Source organism: Anser brachyrhynchus, assembly GCF_964034855.1.
Source record: "Anser brachyrhynchus genome assembly, chromosome: 1".
NCBI lineage: Eukaryota > Metazoa > Chordata > Aves > Anseriformes > Anatidae > Anser > Anser brachyrhynchus.
The window spans coordinates 206,351,851-206,377,625 of NC_137694.1; the positions used below are offsets into that span (position 1 = coordinate 206,351,851).

Consider the following 25,775-nt stretch of genomic DNA (forward strand, 5'->3'; position numbering starts at 1 on the left):
TCTAACAACGCACAGTTTCTGCTTCGTTAACGGAAAAGACAAATACGCATTTACATTATCTGTTGTGTTATAATGGGCAAACGTCAGTAAAAAATCGCACCGTAACGCAACTCTCTATGGAACCAATTGTTCTTTCTAACCACTCTGAATATTGCCCTTATCTTTATGAGCAAGAAGTCTACCTGTGAACAGTGCTGCAGTTTCTGCACCGGGAGTTTCACAGGCTTATTCAGAGAAATTCATAACTTCAGTTTGCCCAGACCTTTTTTCCTGATAGACGCAGAATCACAGAACCATGGAGTAGGTTGGGAGGGATCTCAGGAGACCATCTACTCCAACCTGCCCTCTCAAGCAGGGTTAACGAGAGGAAGTAGCCCAGGGCCGCATCCAGCCAGGTTTTCAATATCTCCAAGGACCAAGGCTCCACTGCCTCTCCGGGCAGCTGGTGCCGGTGTTCAACCACCCACACGGTGACTTGAGGCTGACACAAAGCCTGCTTAATCGGTGACTTTCATGGCTGACCAGAGAAGCAAGCAAAGGCAAGAAAGCACATATAATATGTATGACTTAAATTACGGCATTTGCAATTTAGTACAATACAATCTTACCTAGTGAGGCCCCAGAAATTGCTGAGAAACCAGAGAATACATTCAAGCATAATTAACCTACTGTTATAATTTGACCTTACGATTCAGAGTTTATATGAGCAATACTCATTTGATGGTTTCAATACAATAAAAAGTTAATGGAAGAATTTTTTTTAAGCATAAATCTGTTTCCCTGCTTACTTGTATAAGCTAAGTGAGAACTACAAGCTGCATCCTCCAACCATGCTCTTCAGAATCCCAAAGGCTAACAACACCACCACTGACTCCGAATACTCCAGCACAGCCGGAAAGAACAAGCTGCTGGGTTGTGTTCCTTTAATACCTGATCAAAAGAAGGACAAGAATTTGCTGTTTCCCAAGAGACACCCTAGAATCCTCTCATTAGGTTAATAGCATCACTTAGAAAAAAAAATCACGACACTAGTATACATTCATCATCTTAGGATCAAGCTGACACAAGACACCAAAGCCATTTAGAGAGGAGTCCGGCCCTGTCAAAAGAAGCTATAACTACTCCACTCAAGCTGTTTAAATGCTTCTTGCTGGAAGAGTTTTGTTCTTTGCTTCAGAGGACAGCTACATCATCCTGCGTGTGCCCAGATACGGCCTTGCAGCAGTCCTGGCACAGAGAGGAGCCACCACCACCCCTTCTGAACAGCAAGGGGCAGTGGGACCCAGCACCTGTGCCACGACATGCCTAACACTCCTTGATGTACAGTGCTATTGCTAATAAGCAAGGAAAATCAATTTCTTATTGTTTGGGTTTATAGAATATACTCCAAACTAAAAATATTTAGGCACATGCTCCCATATGCGAATTCCCTAGTCGTGTTCTGGATAAGGAGAGCTGGCTGAGGAAAATGGTGCTTTTTTATGCACCAGATGTGCAGTATGTTGCAAAATAGGTAAGCAGGAAGGTGCTTTATGGAGAAGCATAGGCATGCAGTTTATTCACCGTGTACAAAGTGTGGAAAGTTCTTCAGCAGATTATAACGCTGCAAAGGCACTGAAACAATTTGAAATGTGCCACTGAACAGAGGGATTTGATCTATTCTCTGTGTCGTGTAGTGACTTGCGATCTGAAGAAAGGTGAAGAGAGCAATCTTTCTACTAAATTCCTTTTGAACATAAACTTCATTGCGTGCACCTAGCTGAAATATAACTTAGGCTAATGGTGCCACCTGGTGACAAGTCTTACCCGTTGTTTCCATACCTCGTCGAGCAAGAAAAAAGAAATTCATACGCTACAAATCTTCTCCTCATGAGTAACCCCCCCTAACAATGCATCAGCTGCAATAAATACTTGTCCTGAAGAGCACAGGGTATTGTACACAGAGGATGAAAGAAAGAAAGATAAACAATAGGGAAGAAAATATTTCTGCACGGGTTTTTTCATTTTAGACGCTATCACACATTTGGGGTTATTAGCTCGCGAAGAGAATGCATTTAATAGTACATGAAGGAAAAAGGGAGAAATGACACAGCTTTATCTGAATCGGATGAGGGTGGGGGAGCAGGGGACTTCGTCTCGCTCAAAAACTTCTCGTTGGCTGCAGCAGTGTGTGAGACTCTAGCACCACCTGGGAGGATTTTACTACCCCACGACTCCAGTCTCTGAACAAAAAAAAAAAGAGGTTTTGAGCCACATGCTTGAGTATTTTCTCTTTGCTCCTTACTTGTCAGTAATAATTTACACGAGAAATTAGTTCTGAAGCCATAAATTGCTCTGTGGATCTCTCTCCGTGTTGCAATACTGCTGAATACAATGGCACAAAATTTAATGGGAGGCCCCTTGCAGGAGGCAGACTCTTGAGCCATCTCCCCAAGGAAAATCAGGATTTCCACTGCAGGTAGCAGTAGGTGCTGGGGGAAGCACCTGGGGAAAGGAGGAGGCAAGTGTGGCACAACAGGGCTGGAAACCTTGCTCGGCCAAAGGAATGAGCACAGCAAAGACCCAGAGCCTGTGTGGTATCTGCTGGGAGCTGTGTAACCAACCATAACACATTACAGTCTGTCTGTCATATGGGTAAAACAGTGAAAATTTTATATATGGATAGCTTTAAAAAGGTAATAGTTAAAGAGATGGGTAGAGGAAGGTAATAGAAATTGAGAGGGGAGCTTGTATTTTGCACAAGATGCTTGGGCACTAACTGGAGAAAGACATAACATCATGCCCCAGAAATTAAAGTTATCATCACCGCACAGTAAAATAGCCAGGCTTTGTGTTACGGATCAGACTGATGATTCCTCTGCAGCTCTGCTCATATGCAAAATTCAAGCTCCCAACAGTCACTGCACAACCACCAGCTGCACTGCATTACAGTGAAGGTTGCAGGTGAAGCCAGTCTTTTAGGAGTCTTGCTGCAGCTCTATTCCTGCACGTATTATCCTATCTAAGACCTACAATTGCAAACCTGCACCATTTCGGCAGCTTAAATGGTGACTTGTCCCTTTTTTTTTCTTTTTTTTTTTTTAAAAAAAAGAGCATTTAATAACAAAAAGCTTATTTAAAGGCAGTATGCTTGCTTTATGGTTTTCCGTGCTGGCCCAAAATGTCAGGTAGACCGAAAGTGACTTATCCTAGCCAGGCAATGAAGAGTTAAGCTATATTCTAATGCAAGTTTAGCAATTTAATGTAGTTAATGTAAAAGGTATGCTAAGTTTAACATACGTTTAAATGAAAGATGATTCCCATTGGTCACTGAAATGAGAAAGGAGAGGTGAGGAACTGGACCCCAGCAATTGTGTGAGCATTTGTTTTAACCTCTGGACTTGTTTTTCCAAAATCTGTGTTCTGCTAGATTCAGCATTTTGTAAGGACACATGAAAACATTGGACAACTTTAACCATATTAACGATATTTTGTGTTCCTGAATAGAGGAAAACTACACCTCCCCTTCACTCTTAAGACCCTTTTCAGACTGGGATTCCCCTTCTATGAAATCTAAGCACAGACCTCTTTGTTTTAACAAAATAGGAATATCTCAGCTGAATTATGGACATTCTTGTCTTGGAAGCCTACTTCATATAATACAGTCACGTGCTGCATATGCAAATTATGCAAGTATCCATATGCTTAATTTATATGAGTATTTAACTAAACTGGCATAATAAATATGTCTAGTTAGATACTTGCCATAAGAGTGCAGCTGTCTGGAAGGAGGTACAAAATCACCATCAGTGAAATCCAAACTGCAGCTGTCATTAATCAAAGCTTTGCCCTTGAACATTCATCACTGTGATACTGCTGTGGCAAAGTGGACTTTTACTGCCGTTTAGGACGGGAAGCTTTTAATTCCTTAAAATAGTTGAAGTCCTCTGAGGGTGCAGATGCTATGAAAGAGCCAAAGTTTTCATGTTTGTTCTCAACAAAGCAAATAAGCAGGGGAAAGATCATCAAAATGTTATAGAACACCAGAATTATCTGTAAAATGCTGCATATTGAAATGTTGAACTTTTGCACGGTATGTTGGAAATCCCTATTGAAAATATTTGTGTTTAAAAGAAATCATTGACGCATTTTGGATCAATGAACTGGGGATAATGCAATCAGGAAATATGTGATTTTTAGGCCAAATAAAGATGTTTACAGCATTGACGAGGAGGTACAGAAGGAGTTTTAGTGAAGACCAGGTTCTAGTTCTAAAGCTCTGCCATTCACTGCCTCCTTTTCTCTGAAAAGAGCGGTGGCCATCAGAACTATTCACCCATCAGACTAAGAGTGAAAGAAAAGGTTTGCCTGAGCTCAGTGAAGGAAACCAGAGCAATCCAGAGGGCCTTCAGATGGTGAATGTGGCCAAATTCACAACAAGGCTTCGCTCTAGTCAGACTGTGAGCTATCTTTCTTCTCACCACCATCCATTCTTTTTAAAAGATGAATTACATCTTTCCAAATATTTTGGATTTCCTGTAGTAGTTGAGAATATTCTTAAGTTCTTCCACATGCGTTGCCTAGGAGTTAGCCAGGGATTTTTCACAAATGATGCGCTATAAGTCCACAGGGGCTAGCAGGCCAGCAGATCCACTAGCATCAAATTTAGTCCCCCCCCCCAAAAAAAAAAAATTGGGTGAATGTTAACAGGAATATTATTCAGATTGGTTGAATAACTGCAAATTTGAATAGTATCAATGGGGACAATTTGCAGCTTCTGAATAACTGAATGAAGGTGTATTCAGACAACACATACCCAACGAGAGCTCTTCCAAAACCCTCAACCCACAAGCTATGCCATGAAAATGAAACTTGCTTGGCAGCACCTTCTAGAGCTGAGCTTGGATTCGTACTTTATAACACCCTGAACCTCCAGAACTGAGCAGCGACAGCCACTGATTTATGGGGATGATCCCCGACTGCGAATTGTTTGGGAGACTGCAGGTTAGATGGGCCAAAATCTTGTCAGAAACCACTCGAGCAATTTTACAGCGTAGATGATTGAGTCCCTCTGTGTGGGAACATTCCTGTTCCCATTTTAATATACCAATAAAGACATTTCCAAATAGATTTCAGCTGTCCGTATGTTCTCTGAGAGTGTTTTATTGGATGGTGAGTGTGCACATGGGCAGTTATTTAACTTGTTAATTCATACTCCTGCTTGCCTTGCAGTGACTTTGTCATGCAACCATACTCGAAGCAAACTACTGAGAATTTGCTGACCGCAGCTTCTCCTGCATTTGTGAGCCATCTGTTCAGTCCTAGCACTTGTGTATATTGCTTGTACATGAGATCTGCACCACGTTATTGGATTCTGTCCTATGAGAACATTATTTGGTCCAAAAAGACATGGTATTCTTCATCACCCTCAGTTCTGCAGTCACCCACCAAAGGTTTTGGATTCACTTACAGTGCCATTGAGAGCCTTTAAGTGCATAACCCTCAACTTGTACCAACCTACAGCAATCTCTTAAAGTTTTCACTGCACTATGAAGTACTTCAAAGCAAAATGCTGTGTTTTAGCCAAGAATTATTCTAAACCTATTGTTTAGTGAAGGCTTCCCCAAAACCTTGTTCTTTGCCCCAAACCTGTCGAATAGTTTCTGGTTTGGGAGAAAGCATAACAGTTTGTGACACAGTTGTAGTTTGATAGTAGAGGTACTGATCACAATGCATGATGAGCAAGGGGTCTGAGATAGATGACTACCAGGTCTCTCATGTCCAGTGATTTTCAAGGGAAAGCAATGAAGAGAAATGACATTTTCCAAGGCTCTTTTGCAGCAAAAGGAAGAGGTCTGGCATAGCAACCACCTCAAGCTATAACATTTTCCTTTTCATCATGACTAATTTTGTACTACTGTTTCTCAAACAGATGATGAGAACTGGCACAGAAGAAGCTGGAGGAAGCTGACAATTTGAATGAATGACAATCCTAAAAAATACATTAGAAAATTATGAAGAAAAGATTTCTATGCAGAAACATCCGTATCTTCCATCCTTTGGCAGGGCATAGCATGTGCTTGCCTTCCATGATGATAAAAGTCCTGTTTCAAAGAAAGGTTCTTCCAGAAACTTTCACATTATATTTATTCAAGTGCAAAGCCTGAAGAATATGGATTATGACTGAAAAGTCTTGCAGTTCTTGTATTTATTTAAAAGTGGTGCTGGTTGAGAGCACTTTCCCAGCACAGGTTCTCTCCTCACCTGGTGTGACCATACAACACAACTTGTATTGCAAGTTATTTCTAAGTCCATTTGAATTTGTAATCCCTTTTGAAAATGTGTTTATTCCTTTGAGAGGTGAGTATACATATCCTAGTATTCCCGTGTCTTCATCTTGAATCCTTTACTTACCACCCACACTGTTTGTCAAAAGTTCAGGAGTGGCCCTTTTGTGTCCCCAGATGCCCTCCACAGCTTTAGGGTTGTCTTGATTTAATGCTAATTCCTCACTTAAATACCAAATGTACCCGACGTCATAAGTCTCATCATCGCTGCACGATTATTAATTACATCATGCCCCACACCCACATCCCTATTTCTGCAGAGCACCATGCCTCCACACCACCTGAAATTCAGTATACAAAGCTACAGTCACGAATACTAATCTGGTTTTCTAAAAAAGGCCACCAGAGTTCACTTCTTGGACCTCTCTTGAGTGAAGTAAAGCCAACCTGCAAGAGAACAAGGTACGAAGAGAGAAATCCAGCAGTTCTCCAGCTGTATGGCTTTATTACAAGGACCTTCACCACAATTTATCCTAAATCTACAGCAGGGAAGCCCAGGGGCTGGAGGCCAATGCTGAAGGCACCCCCATACCACTCCGGTACATCGGCAGACTGCTGTCCTGCTGGGTGTCATGGTTTAACCCGGCAGGAGGCTCAGCACCACCCAGCTGCCCACTCGCTCTCCCCAGGTGGGATGGTAAAAGCGCGAGAAATTGTGATTTGAGATAAATACAGCTTACTAGGTAAAGAAAAGCCATGTGTGCAAGCAAAGCAGAAGAAGGAATTCATTCGCTGCTTCCCATCAGCAGGCAGGTGCTCAGCCACTCCCAGGGCTCATCGTGCCTAACAGCTCCTTGGGATGACAAACACCATCAGTCCAAACAGTCCTTCCTCCTTCTTTCCCCCAGCCTTTATTGTTCAGCATGACACCACACGGTACGGGACATCCCTGTGGCCAGTCTGGGTCAGCCCCTGGCTGTGTCCCCTCCCAGCTCCCTGTGCACCCCCAGGGACCTCGCTGGTGGGGCAGCACCAGGAGCTGAAAGTCCTTGGCTCTGTGCGAGCCCTGCTCTGCGACAGCCATAACATCAGTGTGCTATCAGCATCATTCTCATCATAATTCCAAAACACAGCATCACATGAAAATCAACAAAGAAAATCAACTCTTTTCCAGCCAAAACTATGACACTGAGCCTGGAGAACAATACGTGAAAGAAGAAGAGTTCCCCAAAAAATGCTTAATTCCCATCCTTCTGCCTCATCTGCAAAGGCCACAGGTGAAAATGTAGTGAAGAAGATACTTAACTTAAAATCTCTCTCTCTTTTTTTTTTTTTTTAATTTTCTAGCTGTTTCTATTGATTTTCTCCTTCAACCAAAATTCTAAAAGGAAGAAGCAGTCTTGAAAGAAAAGGTCAAGAGTGATAAAACAGAAATGCACTCCAACAGGAAATTGGTGCTTGACAATAAGTCCCAAGCCAAAAAGACTTACAGAGTAAACACAACACATAGCAAAGCTAAACAGACAGCACCTGTCCCTTACCTTCCTCAGAGCCCTGACAGTGACTTTATCTCATTAAAGTACTGGCTGTTCTTATCCAATATTTACAGTCCTGTTTTTAGGTTAATCTAGCAATTGTTGTAGTGCCAGACGAGTAGTCAATGAAAAGATGCACATATTTTAATTTGGATGGAGTATCAGCTGGGATTCTTATGTTATTACCAAGATACCCCACTTAATCCCCAGGACCACTAACAAAGCTTCTCAGAGAACTTGTCCTTTCTACTGATACGCAAACTTTGCAACACACACAGGGCAGGTTTTCTTGGCTTGGTGCTTGGTATGTCTTTGGCTCAGACTCTTTAAGCAAAGAATATTGAAATTTGTATAAAAATATGCAAAGATGCAAAACACTGAACTGAATAAAAATCAGTGGGCCCTCACTGGTGGTCAGGATAATAGCAAGTTTTGTAGACTTTTAACAGTATATCAGTTTTGAATTTTGCATTCCTATTAAAATAATGATACTCATTGTATCAGAGCCCGTGAAGCTGTTTTATTCAGTCATAATCACTCAGATTTCATATTATGTGCAAGTGCCACCCAAGCAAGACTGGCATTAAAAAGGCTCCAAGGTGGCAGCTCCACTCTTGGGCGGATGTACATTTATCCAGACTGTAAGAAAATAATTGCCAGTAAGCCACAGATTTGTAAAAATAACAACTCATCATGAACAATATAAAAGCACAGAGCTACATATTTATTGATTTATACACCGAAAAGAGCTCATCCTCCCCTCCTACTTTCACATATCCCAATTTCTAATTGCTTTCCTCCATTTTCTGCCCTACTCTTGTTCTAGATGGATATCCTATCCCATCTACCACAACAACAGGATAACAAAACTCCACAAGAACCTTGACTGTCTCTAAATTCTCTGCAGGCGAATAAATTCAGACAATGCTTTCCATTATAACATGAGCCTGACAGCCTAAAACTGGATGATCTCGTGGTGTGATGTAAGCTTTGGATCCCTCAGCTGAGCTCTCCCCTCAGTCACAAGTGCCTATGAGGTCTTGGGTCAGCCACAAAAGCCTTTGTTCCGATCAGCTGGGCTTTGCAGTCTGCTAACAGAAAGTCCCAGGAGAGCCAAGGAGAGCTGGGCACAACAAAAGGATGGGACTCCTTGGGGGCTTCTGTGGTACGCAGACATGGATGTTATGTGTCTCACTCTTACTAAACGCACATATTGGGATGCTGCTGAGGTGACAAATAGTGCAGCTCAGCCAGATGCTGGATTAGGGAGCACTGTACACAAAGACACCTAAAGCTTCTTTTTGATGAATTGGGTAGGTTTATTTTTCCCCAGGGAGGTTGTGGAGTCTCCTTCTCTGGAGATATTCAAGGCCCGTCTGGACGCCTACCTGGGCAGCCTGCTCTAGGGAACCTGCTCTGGCAGTGGGGTTGGACCCGATGATCTCTTGAGGTCCCTCCCAACCCCTACAATTCCGTGTGATCTCCCTATTCCAGAGGAGGACTGTGAAGTTGCAGTTTTCAAGATAAAGAGGCAGTCCTCTGAAGATCATCTACATCTTTAAGACTGGTTGTCTTTGTTGCAAACAGGCAACAACTCATGAAAGATAACATTGACCTCATATAACGCATTGTAAAATGTATATTTTACAATGCTTTATATTCTCTGTGTTATGGGGAAAAATTAACAGTCTAAGAAGGCTTTCTAATTCCTCATCTAATGACACTCTATCCAGAAAAGCAGCTGGAGTTCCTGTTCATAAGCACCTTGCTATAATTACATGATAAGCAAAGAATTAGGCTTTCTAATAGTAATAAACTACCAAGCCAAAAATGTAATAAAATCTAACAGGGTCTCTGTGTATTGCATTGTGTTAATCCCACTTTTTTATTACCATCTATTGCAAAATACAATGCATGCAGCTAATGAAGGGAAGAGTGTTTTTCTCAGGTTAAGCACAGCACCTACATTTCTGCAGTTATTCTGTTTTTGGAATGTCTGTCGTGGTTATTCAAAGATGACAAGAGAAATCAAGTCAGCATTATAGCAAGTTTTGTGTGATCACTCTCAAGTGCATTTAGTAGCTGGTCAAAATGGCCAGGCAAAAAGGCTCTAAACAAACAAACAGTGCTTTGCACAACCACAGTGCCTCTTATCCAAGGACTTCAGTGCATTTGATAAATATTAATTACCTCCCATACTGCTGCTTTGAAGTAGGCAAGGGATATATTTAAGTATCACTTCATTTGCTACTGAAATGCATTCCCGCTTTCTGTTCTTGAGTGGGATGCAGCAGCTGTTTAACAACACACATGAATATTAAACAAGAGTTTTAGAGAAGGAGTAAGGAATCCTTAATCCAAAAGAAACCCCAGAGGGATTTACATAGGTAGAAAGTAAATACTTAAAGCATTGGTCCCCAAACTCTGTGGGTGACTTTGTTCTCCTTCAGCCACCTCCATCTGAAATGTAAATTTGCTGTGGATGTTACTAAGACAGGAGGATCTTGCAGGCAGCCTGTCACCTCTGAGCTGCAGAGAGGAACACGGGCAAAAAATCCAGGCCAAACTTGGTAGAATCCTGTTTTTATTCTGACAAAATGAGCCAGGAGACTTAAGTGACTGTAGTGGGTTTATGTGGCAAAGTTTTGGTAGCGGGAAGCTGCAGGGATGGCTTCTGTGAGAAGAATCCAGCAGCTGCCCCGTGCTACGCAAGGAAGGGCCAGCTCCAGATTGCTCCCAAGGGACCCGACGCTGGCCAGAGCTGAGCCAATAAAATGTTGTTTGCAACTCTGTGAGATCAGATTTAAGAAAGGGGGAAAAAAACTGCTGCATAACAGCAGCTGGGAGAGTGAGGAGTGAGAAACAGCCTTGCAGACACCAAGGTCAGCATAGAAGGAGGGCAGGAGGTGCTCCAGGCACTCAGCACAAGTTCCCCTGCAGCTCATGGAGAGGCCCCTGGTGGAGCAGGCTGTCCCCCTGCAGCCCACGGGTCCCACACGGAGCAGATCTCCACGCTGCAGCCCGTGGAGGAGCCCCCGGTGGAGCAGGTGGATGTGGCCTGGAGGAGGCTGCGGCCCATGGAGAGCCCCCGCAGGAGCAGGCCCCGGGCCGGAGCTGCAGCCCGTGGAGAGGAGCCCACGCAGGAGCAGGGGGTCTGGGGGGAGCTGCCGCCCGTGGGGGACCTGTGCTGGAGCAGTTTGCTCCTGGGGGATGGACCCCGTGGTACGGAGCCGTGTGGGAGCAGTTCCTGAAGAGCTGCAGCCTGTGGGCAGCCCCCCAGGCTCAGTTCGGGAAGGACGGCATCCCGTGGGAGGGACCCCACGGGGAGCAGGGGCAGAGAGGGACCGTGAAGGAGCGGTGGAGACGAAGCGTCAGGGACTGACCGCAGCCCCCATTCCCCATTCCTCTGTGCCGCTCAGGAGAGGAGGTGGAAGAGGGTGGATGGGGGAAAGTGTTTTTAGTTCGTTTTCCTTGTGTCTACAGACACATAGGGGAGCAGATCTTGAAGCCCCCGCAGGATCAGTTCAGGAAGGACGGCACTGTTAGTAAGAGGTAATAAATTTCTCTATCTACGTAGGCTGAGTCTGTTTTGCCTGTCGTGATAATTGTTGAGTGATGTTCCTGCCCTTATCTCAACCCTTGATCCCTTTTTATCGTATTATTTTCTTCCCCTTTCCCTTTGAGGAGGGGGAGTAAGAGAGCAGCTGTGGTGGAGCTCAGCTGCCCACCTTCGTAAAACCACCACAGTGATCACAACAAAATAAGATTTTGGGTTTATATTGCTGAAAGAGCAACAGTGGCTAGTGTTCAGAGGATTCACTAATCAAGCCCTCAGAATCCTTCCTCCCACCCAAACACTAACTGATGAGACCTTGTTTTCAACACCTCCCACCCAGGATGGGGCACTGTACCCAGGAGCAATGCTCACCGTCTAGCTCTGGCTTTCTGCCCCATGGCTACATCAAAGGTGGACAGGCTGTAAATGGCAGACATTGCTCTGTACACCTCGGCCTCATGACCTGGGCTATGGGGAAAGCTCTTTCCAGTCTGACAGTGCATCATCTGCTTCAGAGCCAGCTGTCTCAGCACGAAGCAGAAGCAAGTTCTTGCTTTGACAGATGTAAACTATTAGAGAAGATTCAGATTAGTAACAGGGCAAAATCTGCTGAGCAGCCACTCAGAAACTGTGGTAGGGACGTTGCTGTCTGTGCAGCAGAAACCTATTAGAGCAGTCAGCTTTCCTTTATCATGAAACATCACCAATCATTCGTGGTAAAAAGAAAGGGCATTCAAACAAGATAAGCATCACTTTGGTACGTGAGTTTACCAACAAATTTCTTTATACTTTCAACGCTCTCTGTTGGAATGGGTGAAGAAATGTAATAGGTATTTTGCTGAAAATACCTCCAGAGAATCATGCCAGTAAATATGTCCTTTAGACACACTTTGTCTACTTCACATACGATTTCTCCATGCTTTTTCTAAGCTATATTTGAGGATTTTAACCAGCTGACCCATTCCAACAGGCTATCCAAATTATTTGCTTAGTTTTGCATCAAATCTACATCAGAGCTTTCAAATGTAGTATCCGGATTATAGTAACAGCTTAACTTGTACTTAGTTATTAACCAGAAATAATTCTGTCAGGCGAGCCAAACATTCATCTTAATTGAAAACATCATGTCTTTATTTTTCCATCAAATTAATAAATGAGGTCACCAGATGATCATCGGGTTGGGCTTCTCAGGTCTAATGTTCCTTGTGTGCTTCACCACAAAGCTAAAAATCCTTAACATTGCCAGCACATCATATGAATCCTTTGCCCAGCACTGGCACTTTCACATGACTATAATGCCTCCAAAAAAAAAATGAATTGCACAAACACAGAATCCTTTTCTGAATCAAGTATCTTGTATTCGCAGCCTGTGACAGCAGAACTGGGACCACACATTATCAGAGATGCACTATGGAGAAATGGAAGAGGGGCTTTCCACTTGACATGCACTAGTGAATCGGTTATCCCAAAAAGAATTTATTTCTTAGAAAGGACATGTGTCTGTTACTAAACAATTCTGTAGCCAGGTAGTCAACCTGCTAGGTGGAACGCTATGGTAAAGTCATCATTTCATAGAGTCAAAACTCTGAGCGCAAAACCATTCTACCTCCCCACGTTGCATTGAAAAGATTTGTATTTTGTTTAAATATACTGCACAACACTGTAGTCTGGGTACGTGCTAGTCCTTTGGCTACGGTTGGTTTTGGTGCACTTATACCACCTGGTACATCAGAGTCTGATCCATAGCTAGGGAGTGTACACACGACTGCAGTAGGGATCTTAAATGGCCTTACTCGTTTCTCTGTTAGCAAACCCTCCTTCCTGGGCATATTTATGTTTAGCTACAAGGAAGCAGGTCTATTAATTCAGCATTAAAGGTTTGCTTGCCTTTATCAGTATTTGTTCTTCTGTACATTTCCCATTGCCTTGGAATTAATGAGATCAGTAATGAGAGGGTGTTGATACCCGGATAGCTGCTGAATAGCCCAAACAGATGTTGCTAAAAGATGCTGCGCTCCTGCTTGTTTTGGCATTACGGCTAGCTGGAACTGTTTTGAGTGACTCCAAAAGATAGTGCCCAATGGCTGGAAGAGCATTAAAAATCTTGAACTGAAGTTCAAATCACTGGGAGCTCACAGGTATTCATGGGTTAAACTTCGGGGAGTAAAAGAAAAGCACACCCTTAAGACCCCTTACACCAGACAGCAATGTTTTCTCTAATCTCACAAGAGCCCTGGTGATACTCAGAAGTCTTTATACTCTTCTGCTAAGTAATCTGTAACATTTTCAGTAGAAAACAATGCTTACTGTGGACAAAATAAAATAATACTTATAGATATGTATATTTGAAATCAGTGTTACCACAAGATGTCACTCTAAACTTTAGAGAAAGGTTTGGACTACTTTTTAAAGAGAAAATTTGCTTTTTTCCAAGTGTATTTATTTCCTTAAAACACAAATTAATTGCTTATAGGAAAAAAATATAAATAAACAGGCATGAGAAACACAGTCTACCAAGCCAAAACTGATAGGTAAGTAAATCCTCTGAAGGCAGGTTAGGTATGAAATGATGAAGAGAATACAAACAGATAAATCTTGTGGATTTGGACAGAGATTAAAGAGGAAAAAGAATGAAGTTACAGTTCAATATATCACTTCGACACTGGAGAATAAAAGTAATTCAGGAAAAAGCAATTCTGTGTCATCAATATCTACACACGATGGAATTTTTTCAGATTCTAGGAAATCACCATGTAAAGTTAACTTCAAAACACTGATAAGGTTGTAAAGGTAACTCTCCAAGGTAAGAAAGAGTCACAAACAAAATGTAAGTACATGATCACATCCTGTTTTTCTCTCTGTTCTCACACTTGGCTATATATTCAGTATATGAATGGGCCTGCACTGGGGATACTGTCTGAGCACCATTTGTCATAGGGGCTGGAAGGCTGAGAAGGATAAGACGATTCCTTGAAGGGTTTTTTTGCTTAAGAACATTAAATGCCACCCTGGAGAATTAGATCCTACTGATTAGATCTGACTCTTAGGAGAGTCTCAGTGATGATCAGGAGGTCACATCCGCTGTATTTTTCCATAATGATCAACCATCAGATGATCCTCACGTTTAAAGTGCCCAGACTGAGACACTGGGACAGTCTTGCTGGAATAATGACAGTCCCTATTGAAGATGGAGTTGTGGTCAGATACATGACGAGCTGCATAAACTCTTAGGTGGTGATAGGTCAGATCACAAACATCTCCACAGGCCTCTAAAATAAACATATTTTTCCTTCTATTTCTCAGAATTTCAGTACCACGTCCATAGCACAGAAATACCCTAACCTCATCACAGTAACTAATGATGGGCTAGCAATGGAATAAATGCTGGCTCACGAGCCGAGCACTACCTCTTCTGCACACTGAACAGAGCAGGATTTTTGAAGGAAAAGAGTCTGAGGTGAAAATGATGAGAAGTATCACACTGTACATATGGGAACTGAACTAAGTTCACAGACACTACCTTAGTTACAGTGCTGCCCAACCTGTGACTACAGCCCTAATTCAGTTATTTTCACACTGTTTTTACATACCACATCATTCCTGTGTAGCATAACATAATAATTAGTATTATAATAACTATATTCCATTTCTAATGCCTGAGATTTTATGCAATAAAATATGCTTTAATCAACTACGTCAGCAGAAATTCAAAACCACACACCTATGATGACAAAACAGAGGCAGGAAAGAACTATTCCGACTTCTTTGAGCAGATTTCAGAGTCGTCTTGGAGGCAGATCATGCTGACAGCCCAAACACAGCTGCAGAATATGGACCCCTCCATGCCAGAATAAACACGAAGAACACGTTTTGAAGGATTTCTTATAAAGACATGTTTTAAAACCCACCAGATCTCCAAAGTACAGAACCATACCTGGGATAACTATAGTAAAAGTTTGAGATAAATATGAAACAGAAACATTTATATATATATATGTATATGTATCTCTATTTAAATATTAAATAACTAGATATATACATAAGAATATATGTCCATATACGATTAACTAGTTTATTTCCATGCATCTTACTGTTGAGTTCCCCATCCCAATTGCACTTGAATGACCTAACTCAGAGTTTTTCACCGACTTCTGTGACAGGGGAAGCACCTCACTGACAAGGGTAAGAAAAGCAGAGCCTTGAAATTCCCAAAAGTCACAGGGGTGGCACCAAGCAACAAACTGGGCTCATTTGCAACACCTTTGAAAGCTGTGACGTGTACAACTCTCAAAGGCTGAAATGTTTCTGTGGTTTCAAAATTACCATGCTGCTTCTTAAGAAGTTACATTCACTAAAGGAGAATCACATCACAGACTAACCTAAAATGACTTCACAGACCAAAACATTAGAGAGGGAGAATGGCTCTGCTGACAAAAATAAACATTAGGATTGCTGATGGAACTGTCTGCTCCAGATTATTTTCTTCCATTTTATTAGTAGATGTACAAACTACAATAGCAAGATATAAATCCAGTCTTTATTTAACACACACACAAAAAACAATAATGATAATCTCATTGTCCCTTTATATTCCCTCAGCTTGTAAAAGAATACATTATTCAAAATAAAACCAGATTATCTAAATGCATCTCTAAATAATTTATCTCTAGTTCTCATCACAAACCAATAATAAAAGGCTATCCCTATTTAATGCAAAGAAAAAGACAAGCTTCATGCTGGGACAGCAGCCATACAACGACAGCTGCTGCAACTGCATTTTATTAATTCCAATTTACACAGAATCCATATGGCCAAGACACTCAAAAAAAAAAAAAACACTACAGGAACAAAAACAGCTTTTATTCTTTGCTAGATATTGAAAACTAACAAGCTCAATAATTACCACATTGCTCATATTAAAGACTCGTCTTAAAAATGGTTTATTTTGAATGCACAGCTTTTGCATTTCAAATGAGGAAAGTCCACAAAGCTCCCGAATTCCTCGTCTGAGGTGGAAATGCTATCACTCGTTGGCTACAAGGCAGCAAAACATGAGCAGAGGGTTGCATTAGGATTACAAGTGATTATGTATTACCTAGGTTGTAACAGTGCTGTAATCGGTTTCTTCTTGTACGCAGATAGGCCGAGAGTCAAAAGACAGAGCTGGGCTGGGATGCTGAATTTTTCAGAGTCCATCAGCATTCATACCCAGAGGTTTTGTTCAATTCATTAAGGAAAAAGTCAACAGCAAGGATGAGATCCCAATGAAAATTCCCACAAATTTAAGATGTTGTACTTTTGAGTTCAGGTCTTTCATGGTAATTCACGACCGTTTAGTAATTAAAGTCTTTCAAGCAAAAAACTGACTTGGGGTACCCACACAAGATTTCCCAACTCTTCCCACACGCATCTTCACACAAAGAAAATAACCAAACAGCTTTTAATATTAAGAACTTGTCATGGGAGCTTCTCCCAGGGCTCCCCATGTCTCCAGGCTGGCTAGCCAGACCAGTGCCCTGGCTCTGCTTGTTCCTTGTACGACGCCACTGCAACACCCAGCAGGTCCCACAGGCAAAAACAATTCTGAGGTTTGTGCAAATGCAGAAATATTTACAGAAGGCTAAAACAGCTCAAGTTGGAGGGGACCTTCAAAGATGACAATCACCGAATATCCCAAGTTGGAAGGGACCCACAAGGACCACCGAGTCCAACTCCTAATAGAGGACATCACCTAGCCCTGCAGAGCCTGATAATATTCAAAGACCTTAACAGCTATAACAGACTAGCCAATTTATTTCAGGGGTATCCAAGCGATCAACACGTCCAAGTTGGTGTGGGCAAAGGGAGCCTCAAAGAAAGAACCGAGCACCCTGTTCAATCACATCAGCTCCCTCTTCACAGACATAGCTCAGAGACTCGATAACATTTCAGACCTCAGGTAAAACTCCAGTCTCTGGATATTTCAGCCTGATTTCCTTATAGTAACGTGACATCTGTCTCTCTTTTCCTTCATGCGCATCTGTCTGCCAGCTCTCACCAACTAACTGTGAATGCTCTGCCCAATGTCAATGCAGCTCGGCAGAAGTGAAGAAGCCCCAGCTCCCCCAAAGGCTCTGCAGGTACCATGGGCTGGGGAGAGCCAGAAGAGTTGGAGACAAATAAAGATATTTCAGGGGAAATTTCACTGCTATGGGATGAAAAATAGCAGTGGGACAAAATGCATAGGAAAGCAGGTACAATAGATCTACCATTTTTTGGAATAAACAATTTACCATTTTTTGGAATAAACAATTTACTCTATGCGACCTGACTTTCACTGGGAAGATGCGAGGGTTAGCCTCACCAGCTGGCTGAGGTCCAGCCCCCAGCTCGTCAAAAAAGATCAGACAGCTTCAAATTATCCCGAAGATCTAGCACTGCTACCTCTAGTTCTTTTGAGAGAAAGCACAAATTTGCTTACTAAGAGAATTGGACTTGACGAATAAAAGCAGCTGCAGCTGTCTTCAGGCAAAACAAAAGCTGCCCTTGAATTTAAATTTCAGTTCTGCTGTAATTTATGCTGCAACAAAGAAAGATGCCGGTTTGGGAAAGTAGGACTTTGTGAGGAGTAATAACAGGCTTCCCCATTGTCAGAGATGTCATTCGAGCGCTTCTCAAATGTGACAGAGCACTGAAGGGTTTTTGCACATATTTTTTGCTTTTTGACATTTGTAACAGTCTGAAAGGGTTTCAATATTTTCAGATATTGGCTACAGAAGAATCTTCATTTCTATGTGGCTATAGAAGAATCTTTATTTCTCAACCAGGAAAGGTCTGAATATAAATCTCTGGAAGGATCTCTCCAATGGCACAATCTGAGGCAGACGAAGTCAATGAGAGTTTTTCTGTTGACTTACTGAATGCTGGATTCAGGCCCTCGGAAAGAGAATTGCCTAATGTCCCTGGGCCAGATGCGGGCTTGGCTGTACTGGATTAACTCCTCTGGAATTCAGTGTTATTACACGAGGCAAAATAGCTTGACATGACCAGAAACCAGCTCACTGAGATTAAGTCTCAAGAACAATAACGTGAGATCAGTGACCTTACGTTCAAGAGCAGTGTAAGTAGTTAAACACGCTGAACACATAAGTGGGGTAAAAACACCTATAGAGAGCAAGCCTGGCAAGTAGGAATAGATAACACTCAGTTATTCTTTCCTATTGAAAAGTCTCCCAGTGCAGCAATTCATTTAATACCTTTTATATCCCTGAAGAACTGACACGGCAGTAAGTGCTGAGATGGTTCTTTCTGCAGAATGAGAATGGTTGGTACAAGCAAGGAGTTTACAAAGCTGATTTTCCTCATTTTGATACCCTCAACTCAGTTGTATCGGCAGCCTCGTGCAGTTTGGTGTTGCCCAGTTTTCCGTTGTCCCATGAATGTCAGATCTCACACTGAAGGGAAAAATACAATTTCTGGTCTCGGTGGTTGTCGAAAAAGGCCTGAAAGTGACTGCAGTGTTTCTTAAAGACAGATCATAGAAGCAAATGGTAACAACAATTTTATCAACTATTTATGTTCCTTTTATGCAAATCTCATAGAGCTTTTAACGTGGGAGACCAGCGCTACCACGTATGACCAGCACTGGACTTTTGAGGTGTTGCATTATCCCAACTTCTCCCCTGGCTTCTATTATCTTCCTTTCTTTCTTTACTTCTCCAGCCCACATGGCATGTCTCCTGCTCTTCTCGTAATTTATCTTCCTGCTCACACATCTCTTCCCCCATCCTGACCCATCTCCTTCCCTCTAGTCTCACATTTCCTTCTGTCACTATTTAAACAGTTTCTCCTAAAATTGGACGTGCCTAAAAAAATTCCTTATTGTTCCATTCTTCCTCTCTCTATATGGCCAACAGTATAGTTATTCTTCTCAGCACGAAAGCCAAAAAATGGGGGGAATTTTTTAATCATTACTCTTTAACTGACATGCATGGCTACATCTACTGAAATCTTCCTCATTTTTCATTCTTAGCGATTTTCCTTTTATGTCAGGGGCATGTTTCAACATCCCAACCTTACTTCTGTGACAGGTTCCTCTCTGGATTCATTCAGATCTAAACTATCCTGAAGTTTAAACATTTTCCATTGAAAGACTTAATTGTCACTGACTCCTTGTAGACATACCCTCACATAAGCATTATAATTACAGCTCCACAGTTCCACACACTCAGAAGTGTCTTTAAGTCTTCAGTGAAACATTTCTGCAGAAAGGTCCTTGCTTGAGGCTCCCTCTCCATTGTTCTGTCCAGAATTTTGATCATATTTTACATGGGTTTCAAACAAAAGAAACCTAATGGATCCCTCCTATCTGCATGTGCACATCTGTATCCGTATGCATCTTCCTGACATTGCCAAATTTTTGTAATACTGAGCATGAAAAGAAGTATTTTTATCAAGAGGAGAAGTTTCCCTGGTGAGTTACACTTATCAGGTAACCCACAGAGAAGAGAGCTCAAGGAAATGCCCTATGTGCAGGGGGAGTTTCAGCCAGAGCCCACAAATTCTTAGCCACCGAAGTCAATCAAACTAGGACAAAGCCATAAGAAACCAAGCTCCTGACCTGCTTCATGCTCCCTGTACTAAATGTTTCCATTTGTCAATGGTAATTGTCCTTTTTAATCGATATATATTTTACTGGTTTTAAAACACCAGAAAATAATTAAAGCAGTGGGGACTTGCTTAGGCTCTCCTAAAGTGTTAAATGGCTATATTCCAGGTCTTTATATACCCTATCTGTCCTGTAACACAGACGATCACAAGACAGAGATTCTCGGAAGTTTGGATACCAATCCAACAGTGTTGAGTTACACTGCCACTTAATTTACACAAACTTTTTATAGAAAAATAATATGTTAACACAGAAGAAAAACCTGACTTCCTTTATGACCTGGTTTAAAAGACATGGTGGCTCTTTTAAAACGGATTGTTATAACAGGGCTTATTTAAAAGTGAGCTGAATGAGGTAAGCAGTCTAAAAAACCCCTCTTACTAAAACCATAAAATTATATCCTAAATCTCTAAATACAGGCTGTGTCACAAATGACCAGTGAATTATGTAATCCTTACAGTAGTGTTTACTACAGCAACTTTTAAGGCGGGCGGTTTTATAACATCCACATTATTCTGCAGAAATGGTACAATGCTATTAAAAAAAAAAAAAAACATGATGCAGATTGTAGTTGAAAATTTGCCAATTTAAAATTCAGGCAAAGTTATGCAAGCATGAGAAAAAAAGATAAGACATGGTTTAAAAGTCCTCAGGAAATACGTCATCCTCTACAGATTGGGTTTATCCGAATTTTAGAAAAACCTATAGAGATTAGTTTTTACCTAATACTGCATAAGATGATTACAGCTATTTGTGGCACTTTAATTCCTGCTAGAAACAAAATGATGTTTTATAGAGATGCATCTACCAAAAAAAATAAATAAATAAGCAACCCTCTGACATAAACCTCTTTCATCCATTCTCATTCCACAGAACGGCTTTCTAAGCTGTAAAACGATGCACTTTTCTTAATGAAATGAAGACTAGGCAAATATATAGCAGAGGTTTTTAGAACTAGATTGTACTAAACTGGGTTCTTCATAAAGAACTGAATGGAAAAAAAAGATGTTTGGTAGTTTTGAAATGTCCAGATGACTATTATTATTCTCTTTCATAGTTCTCCTTTTTTATCGCTACACAATGACTCCAAGATGTCCCATTATGAGATAATCCTAACAAATGAAATGCTCAGATTTCTGCAGGTTTCATTTTCTTTTCCTTGTAGGGTTACTTCTGAAAATATAAATACATCAGAACAACGTGTGCTACAACTTGAGAGCTTCCCATTAATTTAATGTTGTGTAGCTATGGATGCCCCTACAAAAAGCAAAAATCCTTTCGAGCTCATAATAACAACCAAACTGTAACTCCCCCTCTCGCTGTGCATAGAAGGGTTGGTACAATCTTTTTGGTGAAAATAATTTGGAATTGACTTAAGAGTAATGTCGGTATCTAAATAGGAGCTCTTCCCTTTCCACACTCCTTCTGAAGAGCTTTTCCTCCTCCCTCCTCTCAGAAACTGAGGGCTGGATTTTCAAAGAATTGTGTTTGGGCCACTTGAGTATAATGGGACTCTAGAGACTACAGCTCCACATGTCGCTTTGAAAATGTGCCTCTTGGCAACCAACTCAGCTGTAACCGAACACAGCAACTCTAGCAAGAAGTCTAGCAACAAGAACAGCCTGAAGGGAAAAAGGAGATGTTTTTGAACACAAATTAAAATGTAAAAGGACAATGCATCAATAATCCTTTTGTAAATCACTTACAGACATTTTACTTCCATATCTGTAGTCACTTCATCCATGTGTAGACTGTGCTTATGAAAAATATCAGGTCCTCATTTTTCTCATGTTACTCGTAAATTCAGTAGTCAATATTCATGAAACACAATGAGGATAAGAAAAAATCAAGGGTCCAAGTTCAAACATGGCCGGTTGAATCAAACCACACAAGCACAAATTTGTGAACAAAAGGAGCTAGACAACACTTAAACTTTGGTGCTCAGATTTGAACAGTACCTCTTATTACATTTATTGTTTTTTATTGGTTCTTTAATACTCAACGTAAAGACATCCTATAGATCTTTAAAGCATTTTGGAAGCTAACTAGAGTTGAACACAGATGTAAAGGACAGTGATGGATACAATAGCTGAATTTATTCATAAGGGACTCAAATTCTATTGAAGCTGTAGGATCTACAACAACTGAATTTGGTACTTAAAATAATATTAACTTTACACCTGGTAGGAATGAAAACGTAGGCATCCAGGTTAACAATTCTGTTCAGAAACCACATTTTGTGTTAGCAGTTACACCCTAAATACTCAAAAGGTTGATCAGTTCTCAATAAAAACAGATGTTTGACAGTTGTAGATGAGATCAAGTTTTGGAAAGTGTTGAAAACTCAGACTCTGAAAAGTACATCTAAGTAGACACTCAAAAGTGGACACTTTCAAGACAGACATTCTGTAAACACAAAAAACAAAGGTACTTTAGCAGTACAGAACTTAAAATGAGATGGAGAGTTCTGCCTTCAGCATTTCTTTGGATGGTCTGATTGATAGGTGAATGGAAGAAACTATGATGGGAAGCTAAAACAGATGTCATGGAAGTGGAGTTTTTTGAAATAATGATTATGCAAGAACCTCACTATTGATTGTGTAATAACATCATCCTCCACAGTTACAATATTGATGAGAGGTCACTGTTTTGTATTATTCCAGAATCTAGACCAACCAAATAGCAAACCAAATGTAATAATGCGAGAATTTGAACATGCCTGGCAATTCCCAAATCTCTTTTATATAATGAAGCATTTGAGGACAAGGAAAAGACACCCAAAGTCCTACAAATTAAAATACTATCTAACGTCACACCATTGTATTCCTCAATCTGTAACTGTGGCAATCAAATGATTTTCTTTGTTCTTTGGACTCAACCTTAATGTAGCTATAATCACCTTCTCATTTCTGGCATATGTAATACATCAAAAAATATTGCAGTGTAGCCACACACAAAGCACATATGTTGTTAGAACACTTTGAAGGATTACTTCAAAGTACTGCAGAAGTAGATGTACAGATAACGATGCTTCTGAGACTTGTGTATCTCTTCAATACATACTTTTATATTCGCAGTTATCTTCATGGAAATAACAGAAACTTCCCATCTTTTTTTCGTTCTTCAGTTCAGATGTATTTATTACTATTTGGTAAATACTGTTTAGGTACAAACGTAGTAACTTTTTTAAAATAATAAATAACAATTAAAATTATGTAGGCTTTATGAAATAAAGCTAATGACTTTAAAGAAGCCAAGGAAAAATACAAGTAAAATAGTATCAACATTAATTATTTTGCAGGAAATGTTAGAGACAGGTAAATACATTTTTCATAAATGCTACAGAAGTTACTGAAACTCTTCACAGATCTCCCTCGTCTTCACAGTAATAGTGTTGTATTCACGTACTTCTACTTTTATGATGTATAACCAAAATTTTTCCCTAACTACTACTGATTGTAGCTCTGCAATGAGCACAATTGTCAATCTGGCTTTAAACAACCATAACCGGAGGGAACATGTGGTTCCACTGCCATTGTTTGTGTTAAGAAATGCTCCTTTCAGATTAATTCTCCACAAAATTTACAGATGTTTGTGAAGGAATGAAAAACTAAGGGGCCAAAGCACTGTCAGCAAGAGGGCAGAAAGAGGTAGAGCAAGTGTGGCGCTCACTTATTTTCACCACATCCCAGGACTGGCAGCACAAGCACTGCGTGGTACTAGGGACAATAGAGATGCTACAGCCACATCAGGAAGTTCATGACGTTGAAAACATTTTATGTATAATAACTCAGAAAAGTTATTTTACATAAAGCTCCAACATATCAAGTGCTCCGTTTTGACAAATGCTGTCATTTACATGGACCTCCATGTACGTGGAAGAAAGACTGAGTGATGAACCAGCACTATGTGAACACTGCAACGTCACATGGATGGGACCATTTGGCCAGTTTTACTGTGTGTCTGTGCATTTTTCTTGACTAATTTCTGAGTTTCTTTGGCTGACATCTTCCATAAAACATAATGCAAAAGACACAAAGATTTTAGATGATAAAATCTAGAAAAGATGAAAATCAGCGAAACTTTGGTCATTCACCTGTGTGGAGATTCAGCTTCACCTTCAACTTTGCATAGTTATTTCCTACTCTGGTTTAACAATTTCCCTTAAACAACAGGAAAGCAGCAAGGTTTAGGAATAATGATTTGATGCCCTATCTTGCATGAGTTTTTTGTTACACTTTCCTTTACTATAAATAAGCAAATACCTTTGAAATATTAGGACAATGAGTTTCTTCACAGAGAACCAAGAAGGATCATCTCAACATGCTGTTGCATTGTAAATACAAATTAAATAGTGCACAGTAAGAGGAAAGTTACAAGGTCTGACCTAGGTCTGGCCTTCAAAGGCATACAAAGGCATTAAATATTAGTACCTACCTAGAAGTGCCTGAAACAAGCTGCTCTTAAAGATGCCCATCACTTTTCTGATGGCTTTTTTCAGTTGTTGCTCTTCTGGCTTCCTCAGTTTTTTACAATATTCTTCCAGCAGCACTAGAGCTCGGTCAGTATCTAAAAATGAACAAGTACAAAACCAGTTTTTATTGACTCGGGAAAGTATTTAAATGCCCAAAGACTGCCCCCACATTTCTAAAGGCATTTGTTCACACATGTAGGAACATTCACACCAAATAGTGTTGCATTCTCTCATAAGGTGCATGCCCTGAGCCTTAAAATTCAGGCAATATGGAGAGACTGACCCATCGCCAAAACAGGAAGAATACTGCATATCTGAGAACCCTGCAAAAGGAAAATGATCTTTTGAATAACATTTACAACAAGTGTTAAGCTTTCATTTATCCAAAACCAGCTGGAAGCTACGGGTTTTGAACCAAATTACAATTTGCAGAAGCTACAAAATTATAGGCAATAACCATTATGGATATCTGTGCAGGAAAACTGGCCTTAAAATATATTCAGAGAAGACATGAAAGTCTTTGCTTGGCATCTGAAGCACTCAATTCTCTGTTCTCTGAATAGCAAATGTATATCTGAAAGGCAGGTGTCCAAGAGGGTTCTTTTATTTTTGTTCCCTCGCTACACAGAATTGCTATCTACCTCTTTGCTGAAAATGAGACTTTGATAGCAGACTTGCATTCATGTGTTGGCTCAAATGGAGCAATCCAGCCTTCTGCAAGAGGCCAGGAAAACAGAGCTCCCTTTCTCCTGCTGCTATTGTCTTTGTATATTCATTTGCTGAGAACATGAGTGACATATAAAATCATATGAAATCCAAATATCGTCATTTGATATAAATAAATGTACAAGAAAATGGAGAATCAGACTTAACCTTTCTTTCTCCCATTCTAAGTAGAAATGTCCATATACGTACCTATGACACTGAGATGTCTGCACATGCCTTTGTAATTATATTACCACCAAGTTGCAATAAGATTCCCAAGCAGTAAAAAAAAAAAATCCAAATTAATAATTATAATGAGACAAGTGGCTCACTCTAAATTTCTTACAGTGGAGTTCAATATAATCTTCTTTATAGGACAGGTGCAGACTCTTCAGCTAGATTAAATGCAACAAAGTTCTGTCAAAATGCTTGGAAAGGTAAACCAGACTGCTTTTATCAGTGTTTTTTCTAAATCTCTGAAAGCAAACTTATTTTTCTCTATATAAAAATTGATTGTCTTTGTTCAACCAAGGATCTTGAACATGATCTATGCAGTGGGGGCCCTGCGGTGCGACAATTAAATGACACAGTA

General features: G+C 40.7%; 1 protein-coding gene across 4 annotated transcripts in view; it reads right to left on the reverse strand.

Moving 5' to 3' along the window:
• The window catches only part of DLG2 (discs large MAGUK scaffold protein 2), a 1,042,459-nt gene that overhangs the window by 1,001,318 nt on the left and 15,366 nt on the right, over positions 1-25,775 (reverse strand). For 3 of the 4 annotated variants that reach the window (XM_080581564.1, XM_080581542.1, XM_080581576.1), the window contains one exon: positions 24,442-24,573. In XM_080581564.1, coding sequence (XP_080437690.1) covers positions 24,442-24,573 — 132 coding nt within the window. Of the gene's footprint in view, positions 1-18,592; positions 18,791-24,441; positions 24,576-25,775 lie in introns of those variants that run through there. The other variant, XM_080581553.1, reaches the window with a different exon arrangement.